Genomic DNA, 16,073 nt, shown 5'->3' on the forward strand with positions numbered 1-16,073 from the left:
GCATGTTTTTCCTATGACGGCGTGTGTTTCCTCCCATATCCCTAAGGCATGCTGGCATGAACATCAATTGCCCTCTGTAAATTAGTCTCTCATACGCAGAACGCAACATAACATAAAACTAGTGTGATCGATTGGCGTGGACTCGCAGGGCCGAAGGGCCTGTTTGCATACTGTACCTCTGAACTCTGAATGCTAACCCTAAAGCTAAAGTGCGAGAATAAGTCGCGTTTAATGTCAACAACGGTGTATTCTGTCAAAAGGCGTCGACTTTGTGTCCATCCAGAATCAAGAAGAGAATGTACCCGTGGGGTTGAACAGTGGGAGAGGGACAATTGTTGTGAGTTAGCGCATTGTTTAGATGCCGCAGGGAATAAGTTACAGCAACAGCCTGGGGACTATTGTCAGGGCAAGTCGAGGATGGCAGCCGGGTCTCCCTCCCTCCCTCCGTGCAGTGTGTGGGTAGATCCGGCACGTGGCCTGACAGCAACAATATTCCGGTCCCCAGGGCAGTGACGTTTACACCCAGAGATGTTCACAGATCCATACTCAGTCCGGGTCTGCGTGCCTTCAGCGACCTCAGATCCTCCTCCCCGCTCGGACTGAACTCATTCTCCCCAGCCTGAAACAAGTCGAGGAATAAAGAGGAAATAAACAGGTTAAACAACAGTGTCAATAACAGGGACTGGGGTTAATATTTCAACAACACTTTACAGAACAAAATCACAGGAGAAAGAAGCCCGCGGATGGATGGATGGATCCCCTGATATTTTATCACATTAAACATTAACACAAACACTCACCCGATCCACTCCAGTCTCGGGAGGGTCAGTATGAGGCGGTGGAGAGCGGGGACACATCGGTCTGTGAGGGAGTTGTGTGTCAGGCGCAGATCCGTCAGTGAGGGCTTTTTCCTGAGAGCGGAGGCGAGATCCTCGGCTCCAGAATATGTGAGACCGACACTGTTCAGCCTGGAGATGAGAGAGAGTGAGGGTGAGGGACACAGAGAGACAGGAGACGGTGTAAATCCCCAGTGTGTATCAGTGACACAATTACTGATCATATTAATGTTCAGTGTCAGACACCCAGTGAGTGTAAACACAATCTCTCACAGTCTGGGACTTACCCCAGTATCTGTATTTTACAGTCCGGGTTCCTCAGAGCTTCAGACACCAGTTTCACTCCAGAATCTCCCAGTTTATTCCCACTCAGGTACAGCTTCGTCACCGTGTGCTTTGTACTGAGAGCGGAGGCGAGATCCACGGCTCCAGAATCTGTGAGACCGACACTGTTCAGCCTGGAGATGAGAGAGAGTGAGGGTGATGGACACAGAGAGTCACAGGTCTAGCAAGCTGCTTTTAAGCTCAAATACATCCCCTGACTTCATACAGACATGACGGACTGGTCTGTAGGCTTTTTTGTGGCCTTGTGCCAGAGAAAAAACATTTTCTGCTAGGATGCAAAATACAATTTTTGGCCTTTTGCAAGGTCCAGCTAGCTCCTTTTAAGCTGAAATACATCTCCTGACTTCATACAGACATGAGGGAATGCTTTCTGCACTTTTACAGGCCCTTGTGGGGCTTAAAATGCATTCTCAGCCAGGCAGGCAGCAAAATCCATTTTATGGCCTTTTCCCTGGCTTGGCAAGGTGCTTTTAAGCTCAAATGCATCTCCGGAAGTGGCGGCGCTGTGAAACGGCTGCGGCTCGCCTGCAGTCTGTCTGTTTTTACTTTTTTGTGTTGTTTTTTTGTCTAGTTCAGTTAAACCTTTGGTTATTAGGTGGTGTTATGTGTGGGGGGGGGGGGCTGAAACAGGGCTTTCTGTCTCTCCCTTCGGGGGAATGCGACTTTTTTGTCGTATCCCCCTTCTCTTTCCCCGCCTGAGCCGAGGCCTAATGGCGGAGCTGGCGGCCTCCAACCTGCGACCGACCTCGAGGCTCTGGAGGTAGAGCCAGCCAGGACTCATCAACGCGAGGCTGGCTGTCTTCGAGCTGCGGCGACGTTCGGGCAGCGGCACGACTCGGCGCTCCAGTGAGGGCGGACGGCGCGGGGCTGAGACACTCCTGTGTGGGCGGCCCGGCTACCGGCTGGAGGGCGCTCCCGTGTGGGCAGCCCGGTGCGGGGCTGAGACGCTCTCGTATGGGCGGCCCGGTGCGGGGTGAGACGCTCCGTGTGGGGGCCCGGTGCGGGCTGAGACGCACTGTGGCCGTGCGGGTGAGACGTCTGGGGGCCGGTGCGGGCTGAGACGGTGCTCCGGTGGCTTGGCGGCGGCGACCTGAATCCGGGGGCGCGGCCAGTGGAGACATCGTCGGAGCTCGCAGGTCACAGGCTGGTGCCTGTTTTCGGAGCTCCCGTGGCAACAGCTGCGTCCGCTGGACTGGAGGGCGGCAGCTTCGACCACCCCCGGGCCGCGGAGCTTGAACCGCGGGACTGACTTACCATCGCCCGGTGTCGTATCGCCTCAGCGCAGAGGGAGAAGAGGAGGGAAGAGACAGTAACTCTAAGACTTTTGCCTCCATCACAGTGAGGAGGTGCTTGGTGAACTCACTGTGGTGGATGTTAATTTGTGTTTATTGTGTGTTGTTATTATTACATGTATGGCTGCAGGCAACGACATTTCGTTCAGACCGAAAGGTCTGAATGACAAATAAAGGATTCAATTCAATCTCCTGGGTTCATACAGGCATGAGGGAATGTGGTTCCTTTATCTTGACAGGAACGGTACTGATTGTGGATTATCAGCCGTGATCCCATTGAATGGCGGTGCTGGCTCGAAAGGCCGAATGGCCTACTCCTGCACCTATTGTCTATTGTTTATTAACCTTTTGGGAATCCTGCACCAATACTCCCAAGTCTCATTGTATCTCCGATTTCTGGATTGTCCAGCCTGGAGATGAGAGAGAGTGAGACAGGAGACGGTGCAAATTCCCAGTGTTTATCAGTGAAACAATTACTGATCATATTAATGTTCAATGTCAGATACCCAGTGAGTGTAAACATAACCTCTCACAGTCTGGGACTTACCCCAGTGTCTGTATTTTACAGTCCGGGTTCCTCAGAGCTTCAGACACCAGTTTCACTCCGGAATCTCCCAGGTCGTTGAGTCCCAGTCTAAACACAAACAGACAGAGTAAGAAACAAAGGTACACAAAATTGCTGGGGAAACTCAGCGGGTGCAGCAGCATCTATGGAGCGAAGGAAATAGGCGACGTTTCGGGCCGAAACCCTTCTTCAGACAGTAAGAAACAAACCCCGGCCGACGAGGCTGGGATAGATAACTTCTCCCAAACGGATATTTATGGAAACACCTCATCACATTATTGAACAAATCTCTGTGAATGTGGTGTTTAGTGACTTTCACCATTTATTCTCATTCCCCGACCGACGACCAGGAAATGTTCCCCGTGCAGAGAACGGCGACAGGGCAGGCAGGCAACACGCGTGACCCGGGGGAGGGAGTCGATCACAGGTGAGCCGGGGGAGGGGGAGTAAAATAGGAGGGGTGCCCCCGTGCACAGTGACGGCCGCTCGGTCCCATAGAAGGGGTGCTGGACGGAATAACAAAATAGTGAAACAATTTTACAGTTCAGTGTTAGCGTCAAACGGACAGTTACCTCAAGTGCTGACACTTGTGCAGAGCCGGTCCCAGCCGCTGGAGACCTTCACACTGAATGCGGCAGCTATCCAGATCGAGGTGGTCGATTGTATCACAAAGCCTGATGGTATGAGACAGGATCGCGCAGTCAATCGGGGTCAGTACCAGTCTACTGAATGAAAGTGTTTCCACAGATCCCAGTGTCTCCTGAGCCAGTGCAGGATTCTGAGACTCAAACAGGTAGTGCATCGTGTTCAGGAGCCTCCGTTTACCAGCGTCACTCTCTGTGTTTCTAGCCCAGCGTTTAACCTCCTTCTTCACCCAGTCAATCACTCGGCAGATTGTTTGATGAGGGAATTTACCCAGAAACTTCTCCAGGATCCAAGCTGCCCGTGGGGAGGAGAGACCAGCGACAAAACGGAGAAACACTTCAAATCGCCCGTCTGCCATGCCATGGGCTTCAATGAGGAGTGTCGTGATATCCCCGCGATCTACAGTCATGAATTGTGCGAGTGCGGCTACAAACTCTTGGATGGTGAGGTGCGGGAAGGTGTACACCACGCTCCGGGCTGAATCCTCTCTCTCCAAAAGTTCCATCAGGAACCCGGACAGGAACTGGGAAGGCTGCAGATTGTATTTGATCAAATCTTCATCTGTGAACACAATCTTCTTCTCAGCCACTCCAGTGAAGGCCATCTGACCAACCCTCAGTAACACCTCACGGAGGTTCTCAATCTCACGGCTGTGGTTTTTCAGGATGTTGTAAATAAAGTAGCAATATAGTTGTGTGATGGTCTTGGGAACTTGCTGCGGGTCCCGGTGTGTTTGTGTGAAGAAGGGGCCCAGTGTCAGGACAAGGATCCAGCAGTAGGAGGGGTTGTAGCTCATGGTGTACAGGATCTCGTTCTCCTTCACGTGTTTGAAAACAGCTGCTGCCACCGTCTGATCTTCAAAATACCTGGTGAAATATTCCTTCCGTTCCTCACCACCAAATCCCAGGATTTCAGCCCGGACACTGATCTCTGCCTTTTCCAGTAAATGTAACGCAGTGGGGCGGGTGGTCACTAGCACTGAACACCCTGGGAGCAGCTTGTGCTGGATTAAACTGTACACAATGTCAGACACTTCACACCACCACTCGGGATCTGGGCACTGGTGCTTAGGTTCGGTGTCTCTCCGACTGTCAGCAAAATCAATTCTGCCCTTGAATTCATCCAGACCGTCGAATATAAACAGCAATCCCTCTGGGTTCTTCCAGACCTCTCCTAGCATATTCCCAAAGTATGGATACTGATCCAGAATCAGTTCCCTCAGGTTTGTTCTGCCTTTAATCATGTTCAAATCCCGGAATTTGAAACTGAAGACAAACTGGAATTGTTGGTATATTTTCCCCGTGGCCCAGTCATGAACAATCTTTTGCACCATTGTTGTTTTTCCGATCCCTGCGACTCCGGCCACGGCAGACGAACTCCCAGATTTGGATTTGCTCGCTGAAATGTTCTGGAATAACTGATCAGTTCGGATTTTTTCAAACTCTCCCCCGAGATGTTCCTCTCTCCACTCTTCATGGTCCCGGCCTCTTGCCAGCAGCTCATGTTCCACCAGTGTCCGATCTCGAACAGTGGAGATGACCGTGAGCTCAGCGTATCGATCACGCAGCTGGAAAACCTTAACCTTCTCGTTCATCAGGATGGTGTTCACTCTCAGTGTTTCAGTCTGTGCTTGCAGAGTCTCCTTGTGTTTCTGCTGAACATCTTTTATCAGGTGAGATAAACAAGAGGTCCTGAAATTAGATTCATCACGCAAAGAAAAACACATTCACGGATTCTAATATTACGGTTATTAGTTGACTGTGTTATTGATCATATGTTATCTGATAGTTATTGTTATTTATTGGTCAACTAAGCAGAATATTTGGACAAGTACAGGGATTGGAAAGGTTTAGAGGCGCGACTCACGTTGCAGCGGCCCCTGCAGCCTGTCTGTCTTTTTTTAATTGTTGTCCAGTTGAATGTAGTTTGTTGTGTTCTTTTATACTGTTTTTCACTGTGTATATGTGGGGGGCGGGGGGAAACTTTTAAAATCTCTTCCCTGCACGGGAGACCCGATCTTTCCCTGTCGGGTCTCCGTTGTCGTCGGGGCCTAGCACCGTGGAGCGGCCTCCAACCGGAACGACCTGGGGGCTTCAGTCGCGGAGTTTGAGTCCTTACCATCGTGGGGCTGGCCGGCCTTGGAGCGTGGGGAGCGGTGGTGGCTCGCTGCTGCGGCTGGACTTCGGAGGCTCCAGCCGCAGGCCCGGTGGACTGGACATCGGGAGCTCGCGGGTCCGGGTGGGAGACCGCATTTCGGAGCTCCCGCAACGCAACTTCTCCCGCCTGTGTCGCGGGGTTGGAACGACCCGGAGCGGGGCCGTACATCGCCCGGCGCGGCTTTAATGGCCGCGAGACATGCCAACGCCCGCCGGGGGCTCCCACATTGAGACATTAAGACCTGGAGCGGGGCCGTACATCGCCCGACGCGGCCTTAATGGCCGTGGGACTTACCATCGCCCACCTGGGGGCTTTAACATCGGGAGAAAAATGGAACACAGGGGAGAGAAAAGACTTTGCCTTCCATCACAGTGAGGAGGAGATTCTCTGTGATGGATGTTTGTGTGAATTGAATTGTTTGTGTGTCTTGTAGAATTGAATTGTTTGTGTGTCTTGTCTTTGCGTGATGAATCTTGTTACTTTTTTTATGGCTGTAGAAACAGAGTTTCGTTTGAGCCTCATTGAGGTTCAAATGACAAGGAATAAATATTATATTGTATTATAATATTGGACAATCGTGGCTGGTCGGGAGAGCTTAAATGGGGCAGTTTGGTCGGCATGAACAAATTAGATAGAAGATCCTGTTGCTGTGCTGTGTGATAGTGTAAATCTATCGCTACAACTCTAAATTCAAGAGTAATCAACGCGGGAATGAAAGAGTTTCCCGTAAAGTGGGTGGTGCGAGTTATGCCGTCATTCATTAGATAGTGTACTTCCACTATTTGAGACTATCAATGACGTGTCTCTCCATAATCGCAGAGGACTGGAGAGTACCCAGGATTGTTCCTTTGTTTAAAGAAGGAAGTAGAGATGAACCAGGACATAAACCTCGTCAATGGTTAGGAAGCCATTGGAGAGGGATTGTTGGAATATGATTTGCTCGCACATGGAATAGGATATGACTACTAGGGAAAGTCAGCGTGACTTTGAAACATAAAGACATAGAAAATAGGTGCAGGAGGAGGCCATTCAGCCCTTTGAGCCAGCACCACCATTCATTGGAGTCCGCAGTGATCTGTTTATGATATATGAAAATGACTTGACTGTAAATATAGATAGGCTGCTTCGGAAATTTCCAGACACAACCAAAACCTTTTTTGTTACATTTAATGCATAGAGTTCTCACATTAATATCATTTAGAGGAGAACTGTCCCCTCAGAGATAAAGTACTTTTTGATTTATTATATATACTTTTTGTTATATATACATATTTCCTACATGTTGTAGGAAATAAACAGGATGGGTGAGTGGGCAGATGCGTGGCAGATGCAGTTTAATGCTGACAAATGTGGTTATCCACTTTGGTAGCAAAAACAGGAAGGCAGGTTATTATCTAAATGCCGTCAAGTTGGGAAAAGGGAAAGGGATCTGGGGGTCCTTGTTCATGAATCAATGAAAGTAAGCATGCAGGTACACCAGGCAGTGAAGAAAGTCGATCATAACAAGAGTAGTTGGCCTTCATAACAAGAGGAGTTGAATATAGGAGCAAAGAGGTCCTTCTATTGTTATACAGGGCCTTAGTTAGACCACACGTGGAGTATTGTGTGCAGTTTTGGTCTCCAAATTTGAGGAAGGACATTCTTGCTATTGAGGGAGCCCAGCGTAGGTTCACCAGGTTAATTCCCGGGATGGCGGGACTGTCATATGCTGAGAGAATGGAGCGGCTGGGCTTGTACACTCTGGAGTTTAGAAGGATGACAGGATATCTCATTGAAACATATAAGATTATTAAGGGTTTGAACACGCTAGAGGCAGGAAATATGTTCCCGATGTTGGGAGAGTCCAGAACCAGGGGCCACACACACACACACAGTTTAAGAATAAGGGTTCGGCCATTTAGAACGGAAACGAGGAAACACTTTTCCACCCAGAGAGTCGTGAGTCTGTGGAATTCTCTGCGTCAGAGGGCGGTGGAGGCCGGTTCTCTGGAGAGAATTCTTTCAAGAGAGAGCTAGATAGGGCTCTTAAAGATAGAGGAGTCGGGAGATATGGGGAGAAGGCAGGAACGGGGTACTGATTGTGGATGATCACAGTGAATGGCGGTACTGGCTCAAAGGGCCGAATGGCCTACTCCTGCACCTATTGTCTATTGACGATGCTCTGAGCAGTGTTGATGTACTGATCCTTGTGGTACAAACCCATAACCCCTGACCAAGTGCCGACAAAGTTGATAAAGTGGTGAAGAAAGAATATGGTATGCATTGTCCCACGGGACATTCAGTATGAGAATCACAAATTCATGCTGTAGATTTACAGAAATATAGGATAGTACTGGAGTAACTCATCAGGTCAGGCAGCATCCCTGGAGAACATGGATATGAGAAGAGTCATGTCAGGAAACCTCTTCAGGCTGTTTATAGTGGGGGTGGTTGGAGAAAGCTGGGAGCCCTGGAAGACGACTGCCTCACAGTGCCAGAACCCAGGTTTGATCCTGACCTCAGGTGCTGTTTATGTGGAGTTTGCAGCTTCTTCCCGTAACCGTGAGGGTTTTTTCTCCCAGAGTCCTTCACTTTCCTCTCACACCACACACACGTAGGTTAATTGGACTTCTGCAAATTGTCCCTAGATTGCAAGTTGATATAAACATGGGATACACTAGGACTAGCGTGAAAGGGTGATCGATGGATGGATGGCGTGTACGCAGTGGGCAGAATGTCATGTTTCCATGCCGTCTCCCTGAACTAAACTAAACAAAACATGCAATTGAATACCTTTCAGATCAGCAGGTAGTTCCCAGGAAACCTTCATGTTTTTGAACAATTCGATCAGATCAGAACCTGTTGGAATCAGTTTGTGAAATGAGTCTGAGTTGCATTTTGACAAAAAGATCACATTCTCTATAGAAAAATGTCCTGTACCTTCTTCCCCCATTGCTTTCAGCAACTCCTCCAGTTCGGGGAGCAGGTGGTGCATTTTTACGAAGCATTTCCATATCAGTTTAAGGACCCGCGGCTCTTTCTCAGTCACCAGGTTGAGGAGAAGTGTGGAACCGGCCGCACGGCTTCCTCTCTTCGTGCGTTTGATGACTTGCTGTGAAGAGTGTAGAGACAAGTAGTTATAGAGCTGTACTGCATGGAAACAGAACCCTCGGCTAACCTTGTCGATGGATTTACTAGAGTCACATAAGTGGTAGAGTGATGGAGCAGTATACCACACGGAGACAGGCCATTCAGCCCACATTGGCCATGCCAACCAAGTGGCAATTGTAAGCTAGGGCCATTTGCCTGCATTTGGCCTACAGCCCCGTAAGCCCCTCCTATCCACTTGATGAAGCTGAATTTTAGTTAAAATATAAGAAGATATTAAATTGGCTTCTGGGCTAGCTTACAGCTTATATTTAGTCTCAAATTAGGCTTGCCTCAGGTTGCGGGTGTGTGGGATAATAAATCCTATAACATTGTCTCCCAAGTGAGGAAGTGACAGAGAAAGAAACAGCTAGTCACATCTTTGAAGTAAAATGGCATTATCCAAATAGCCAATGTTTATGAAGGACGAGAGAGGAACAGGGAAGTGGAAAGATAAAATGTCGTAAACCAAATGGCCAATGTTATCTTGTAACATGTAAACAAAAGGCCTTTGATGTGATGCATTCTGTGGAAACCTTTTCCTGTACCTCTGACCATGACTAATGTCTGTGAAATGTGCTAAGGGGACAAAAAAAACCCTATTTAAGGCAATGTAATTCTGTTGTTCAGTGAGGTGAACGGAGGACGGTCAAGTGTCTGTAATGGTCACTTGACTGGAGTTCTCCCTCCCTTCCATCGGCCGATAATAAGTAAAGTTGTGAACTGGTCTACCAAATAGTTTGTGTGGTGTCTGTTTATTAAGAAGCGAACCTGGTTTAGTAGTTAAGAAAGTAGCTTTTTCATTGGCGTAGTTATGCAGGCCTCGCTGGGACCACATCAACAGCTGACTGTGCAAGAGGTTGCAGAGGTTGCCGGGATTGGAAGGGAGATAACTGAGCTCTATCGGCCCCCTTGTAAGACCGACTCCCTAGAAACTCCCGGGAACGTTTGTGATCCTTCAGCAGACATTGAATTGGTTCCCTGCCGAGGTTCTTAGAAACAGACAAAGGTAAGACCAGTTGGGCTTTATATGGTTTTTTTTTGAGAAGGGATTGTGTATGTATTTTTAAGACAGAATTGTGTATGTATTTTTGAGAAGGGATTGTGTATGTATTTTTAAGACAGAATTGTGCATGTATTTTTAAGAAGGGCTTGTGTATATTTTTAAGAAGGACTGGAGCGGTTTCTCTTTCTATCTCTCTTTGTTTTCTGTTTTTTATCTCTATCTCTACTAAGGGCTCATCGGCCTCGTTAAGACATCCGTGATTTGTCGGGTTGAATGGGGGGTGAGGTGTGCGTCTGGCTTATTGAGACATCTGAAGAGATGTCGGATTCAGAAATAAGTGGCGTTGAATATTAAAGATTTAAAAAATCTGCCAGGTTGAGAAACAGGGGTCCCGGTTAGTGGGTCTGCTTCGTTGAGACACTTGGGTCGTATATTAAAGGGTTAAAAAGTCAGCCAAATTGAGAAACTGGGGTCTCGAGTAGCGAGTCGGCCTGGTTGATATATTTGGAACAATTAGTCAGCCAAATTGAGAAACTGGGGTCTCATTAGCGGGTCAGCCTAGTTGATATATTTGGAACGATTCGGAATTAAGAAGTCTGTTTTCTCTTTCTCTTTCTTTCTATCTATCTATGGGGAATGCTCTGGATAACAGTCCAACATATGTGTTATTTGAATCCTAGGTATAATAAGAAATTTAGAATGTTAAGTTACAAGTTGACCAAACGGTTAGGGGATGAAGCCTGGCCAGTAGGGGGAACATGGAATGTAGAGACATTTATATGGGAAAGGAAGGCAGGAAAGAAATGGAAGAAAGGAATTAAAACATGGGACGCAGACGCAGTGAAGAAGCATGAGGAGAGTATAGAGTTTGAAGTTGGATGGATGTTGCATGTCAGAAGGGGATAGAGTTAAGAAACAAGGATAGAACTCGGAAAGGATGGAACGTATTGCAACTAGAATGCCAGTGGGCAGAGGAACAAGAGGAAATAATTAAAAGACAGACAGGAGGTGAGAAACAGGTGATGGTTAGTAAAAAATAAACCCAGTACTGGTAAATCCTCTGGAGGAGACTTCATGTCTGGCACGACGACCCTATTTGCTAATGAAGATGAGGAGTTAGATAATCTTGGGAGATGTCCACCTCCCTATGCCCTACCAGTAGCAATGGCATCTTTACCTGGGACAGTTCCGTCAGTAACATCCCTATACCTTGAAGTTCTGACCTTACAAAGCTCCCCAGGATTGGGAGCACGGGAATGCCTTTCTGTGCGTAATTTGTTTAACGCATTGATGCTACCAGAACAGCTGGTCATTGTTAAATGTACTGCACACACTGGTGCTAGGGACCCTATAGCAAAAGGCAATAGGTTGCTGATAATGTATCCAAGCAAGCAGCCTGTACATCCAAATGCGTAGTGACAGCACGTAAACAGATGCTAGCAAATAGAACGGTCCTGCCAAACATGAAGGAGGTATGTACATTACAGAGGGACGCCTCTCATATATAATAATAACTATGGAAACAAGAGGGCTGTGCCATTGATTCAGCACACCCCGCTTGGACAAGTTGGTGTATTCGTTACATTTTTACTCGTCTTACCCATGCTGGTAAGGAGGGAATGATAGGATAACAAAGGAAATGTGGTGGCAGGCCTCTGAATGTAAAATTTGCCAACAAAGTAATCCAGGCAAACCATTTTAAGATACCCTCAGGGGTGACGCCAATGCCATCACGATCATTTGAATGCATACAGATTGATCTTATTGGTGACGCCAATGCCATCACGATCATTTGAATGCATACAGATTGATCTTATTGAAATGCCAAAGGGCCCAGTGTTATAAATATTGCTTAGTGATATTAGATTTATTTAGCAGGTGGAGTGAAGCTCTACCAACCACTAATAATACTACTGAAACTATGGTAACATTGTTGTTAAGAGAAGTTATTCCCAGGTTTGGCCTACCTAATGTCATAAGCTCAGACAATGGTCCTCATTTTAACCACTATTAATAAGGAAATATGTGCACATTGTAATACTCAACAGCAATTCACTGTGTACACCACCCACAGGCATCTGGGATGGTGGAAAGAGTCAATGGGGATTGCAAAACAAAATTACCCCGGAGGTAAATCCTTTTTCTGACAGGCAACTATGTTATAAAAAAATTGGGGATGAAGGGAAATTTGATGGAGAAATGAGGAAAGAGCTAGGGAGACTGAAAAGTCAAGGGGAGTCTGACTAATCATGATCTGGATCAATGTCCAATTAGGGTTGGTAACCAGGATTTTGGTAAACAGAAGTCTTGTCAGAAAAAGGGAAAGTAAATTACAAAGAGATGTCTTTGAAGATGAAATATTATATACTGCTGGTAAAACAATGTTTTTGTATATATACTGCTGGTAAAACAATGTTTTTGTATATGTACTGCTTGTAAAACAATGTTTTTTATGTGGAATGTGTGAAATTCGAAGCAATGAGCAAAGTTGTGTGTCGCTTTAAGAAGTTTGTCCTTTAAAATGCAAATGCGACAGACAGTTTATGGTGTGCTCCGTTAAGAAACAGGCATGAATGGGGGGGGCGGAGCTATACTCAAATGATAAAATGTGTTGGTTGATTATAAATCTTTTGAACCAAGTTTAAAAAAGACTCATCCCAATTAAAGTGTTAAATGAGATTGGAAATGTCAAAATTACAGAGAAAAAGAAAATGTATTATTGATTACTGATTCTGAGTGAGTTCTTTTAGGTAAGATTGTTTTGATATGATAACAGAGGTTGTCTTTTAAAATGCAAATGAAGCAAGATTACTGTTTTCAAGCAAACAAAAAGATGTTGAAGCATGGGCTGTTTGAGGAAAATGAAGGTAGATGAAAAATTGTCTTATGACTTACAAAAGGGGGTTTGAGGGAACTCACAATGAGGGATGAAAGGTAAGAACATAAAGTAGATTTGGGAAGAGAACATATTTGGAGAATTGAATATTCAGGTGGAGAGAGCCTCTTCGGATATAATCGAATTAAAGAATAAATTCAAAGGGAAGTGTTAAGAAGGAACTGAGATACTGAAGGATCAAAGGAAAACAAAAGTGCTGGAGAAACTCAGCTGGGAACAAGATTTACAACTTTTTATTGATACAGGAAAAGCTGATGTGTCCACCCCCTGGAGAGTGGGGGGAAGCCACCTACAGACCCTGGGCAATTAACTAATTATGTATGGTCGGCAATTAACCCATGTCTTGCCAGATCTACATTCCCAGGTTGGAGGAGTTTTTGCTGGAAACCAGTGACCAAGGCCATAAAAGCTATATGATGATGGTGCTGGGACAAGAAGAATTGAGACTGTGTTGAAAAGAACAACCAAGTGTTGCTAACAACATGAACTGCTGTAAAGATTGAAGATCATCGTCGCTGGATACATTTGATTGACTGTGAACAGTTTGTGGAAACAAGGACGATGGGCTATTGATACTCCCTTTATTCTGGGGTGGCCCAGCCCACATGGACTGAACTTTCTTCAGAATGGCAAACTTGCGGACTAACCCACATTTAAAGGATGGTACACACCTCCTTTTAAACGAGATTGAAGTCAAACATGACAAGCACAGCAAAGATATCCTGACTACAGACAGTAAGAGGTCTGCAAAGGCCAGTTAAATCTACCTGTTTTTGCCACAACCAAGGCACTGGTGTATTTTTAGGAAACAGTATATTTGTGACAGGCATTGTTATGTTGCAAATGCAGTGCCACACAAGAGAAGCATGAACCAGTTACACCAGCACACGGGGAATTCCAAGCGAAGCCGAATAAAGGCTGAGCAATTTTTATGATCCTTTTCCTGTCCTATGGTAGTATCTTAGTGTCACGTTCGGGGGAGGTTGGTGGCCATTTAAAATGTTTGGAGGGACTTGTGGAACGATTGTCCACTATGAAATGATTGTGTTACTAGTGTACTATTAATTTGTCTGATGAGATGCTTATGGTCTTTCGTATGTACTCAGCAAGGACTGTAGTTGTTATCAAAAATTTGATAAAAGGATGGAATGATGAAGCTGAATTTTAGTTAAAATATAAGAAGATATTAAATTGGCTTCTGGGCTAGCTTACAGCTTATATTTAGTCTCAAATTAGGCTTGCCTCAGGTTGCGGGTGTGTGGGATAATAAATCCTATAACATTGTCTCCCAAGTGAGGAAGTGACAGAGAAAGAAACAGCTAGTTACATCTTTGAAGTAAAATGGCATTATCCAAATAGCCAATGTTTATGAAGGACGAGAGAGGAACAGGGAAGTGGAAAGATAAAATGTCGTAAACCAAATGGCCAATGTTATCTTGTAACATGTAAACAAAAGGCCTTTGATGTGATGCATTCTGTGGAAACCTATTCCTGTACCTCTGACCATGACTAATGTCTGTGAAATGTGCTAAGGGGACAAAAAAAACCCTATTTAAGGCAATGTAATTCTGTTGTTCAGTGAGGTGAACGGAGGACGGTCAAGTGTCTGTAATGGTCACTTGACTGGAGTTCTCCCTCCCTTCCATCGGCCGATAATAAGTAAAGTTGTGAACTGGTCTACCAAATAGTTTGTGTGGTGTCTGTTTATTAAGAAGCGAACCTGGTTTAGTAGTTAAGAAAGTAGCTTTTTCACACTCATCTGTGTGAATGTACTCTGTAATCCCTAATGTTATCCACTTTTCCAGCTTCCTGTGGCATTGTGTTCCAGATATGGGCTGCTCTCCAGGTAAACCTGTTGTCCCCAGATCCCACCTACATTTTTCCCATCTCCCCTCAAGCCTGCACCCACCAGTTTGTGGATCCTTTATCCTGGAAAACAAGACAGTGTTCCCTTTATCCCAGCATCTCCTAGTCTTACACACCTCAGTAAAGTCACCCCTCATTCTCTTGCACACCAAAGAAAAAATATCCCAGCCCACCTAACCTCTTAAATATAGTCAATGAACTGTGGCCTCAACTACCTTCTGTGGCAGAGAATTCCACAGATTCACCACTCTATGTAAAAAATGATTTCCTCATCTCGGTCCTAAAAGACTTCCCCCTTATCCTTAAACTGTTACCCCTAGTTTTGGACTTCCCCAACATTGGGAATAATCTTCCTGCATCTAGCCTGTCCAACCCCTTAAGAATTTTGTACGTTTCTATAAGATCCCCCCTCAAGCTTCTAAATTCTAGCGAGTACAAGCCAAGTCTATCCAGTCTTTCTTCATATGAAAGACCTGCCATCCGATTCAATAAAGCATGTTGCCATGGTCTGATTGGTTACTGCTTTCTCAAAGAATTAGATTAAAAAAAAATATTATTGAGCCTATCATCTTGCTAACAATAGATGTTAAACGAAATGGCCCAGTGGTTGATGTAAGACATTTTGAAATTCATAGGAGTAAGTTAGTAGCATGTTTAACCCAAGAGTTTACATACTAAGGAAGCATGTTGGGGAAAAAGGTCAAGATATAGAAGGCAAATTACACTGGGAAAGGCAATTATAGATTCAGAAAGTGTTTACATTGTAAAGCATAGCTGGCCGCAGTAATGATAAATATAGGAGTTTGTAAACCAGGTTGAGGCTAATAAGACTCACCAGGAAATAACAGAAGACCTTTAATTGTATCCATTTGGCAGAGAAGATTAAAAATGGGGGAAAACAAGGATGTAAGACTGCAAAGAGAAGTTGATCACCTCTTAATTATCCCAAAAATGTAAAAGGTGCATATAACTATTGTGTGGCGAGTGTTTTGCTAGCGATGTGAATCATCAAAACGCTTTGTGTTGTGTCAGTGTATTACACCACATCCTGAATATAATGGCGTGTTTGACAAACTCACCGCCACTGTACGGGATATTCCTTGTGACTGCACCGTACTGAGCTGTAATTATAGAGGGCAGTACAGCACAAGAATGGACTCTTCGGCCCACAATATTTGTGCATGAAAACATTTGAGTATCGGCTGAAGTTACCCACTCATCCATTCCTCTCCCTACCTTGTACTCTTGCTCACTGAAATATCTCTCGTATGCTAGAACGAAGACGACATTCTTCACCGCCTCTTGAATCGCCTCTTCCAGCCTCTGGCGGTAATGATTT

The 16,073-nt window shown here is 45.6% G+C and overlaps 1 protein-coding gene and 1 long non-coding RNA gene across 2 annotated transcripts in view; both read right to left on the reverse strand.

The window, feature by feature from the left end:
• Positions 1-576: 576 nt before the first annotated feature.
• Positions 577-16,073, reverse strand: part of LOC116969836 (NACHT, LRR and PYD domains-containing protein 3-like) — a 31,769-nt gene continuing 16,272 nt past the window's right edge. Inside the window, exons 4-6 of the mRNA XM_033016615.1 lie at positions 1,124-1,294; positions 801-968; positions 577-619 (exon numbers count right to left, since the gene is read on the reverse strand). Of these exons, the coding sequence (XP_032872506.1) occupies positions 577-619; positions 801-968; positions 1,124-1,294 (382 nt within the window). The remainder of the gene's footprint in view (positions 620-800; positions 969-1,123; positions 1,295-16,073) is intronic.
• Positions 8,615-16,030, reverse strand: LOC116969841. Its single transcript, XR_004410933.1, has 3 exons — positions 15,971-16,030; positions 8,760-8,931; positions 8,615-8,678 (listed from the first exon to the last, which is right to left on the reverse strand). It is a non-coding gene; the product is annotated as an uncharacterized LOC116969841 (long non-coding RNA).

The sequence above is a fragment of the Amblyraja radiata genome, unplaced genomic scaffold (assembly GCF_010909765.2).
Source record: "Amblyraja radiata isolate CabotCenter1 unplaced genomic scaffold, sAmbRad1.1.pri scaffold_141_ctg1, whole genome shotgun sequence".
Lineage (NCBI taxonomy): Eukaryota > Metazoa > Chordata > Chondrichthyes > Rajiformes > Rajidae > Amblyraja > Amblyraja radiata.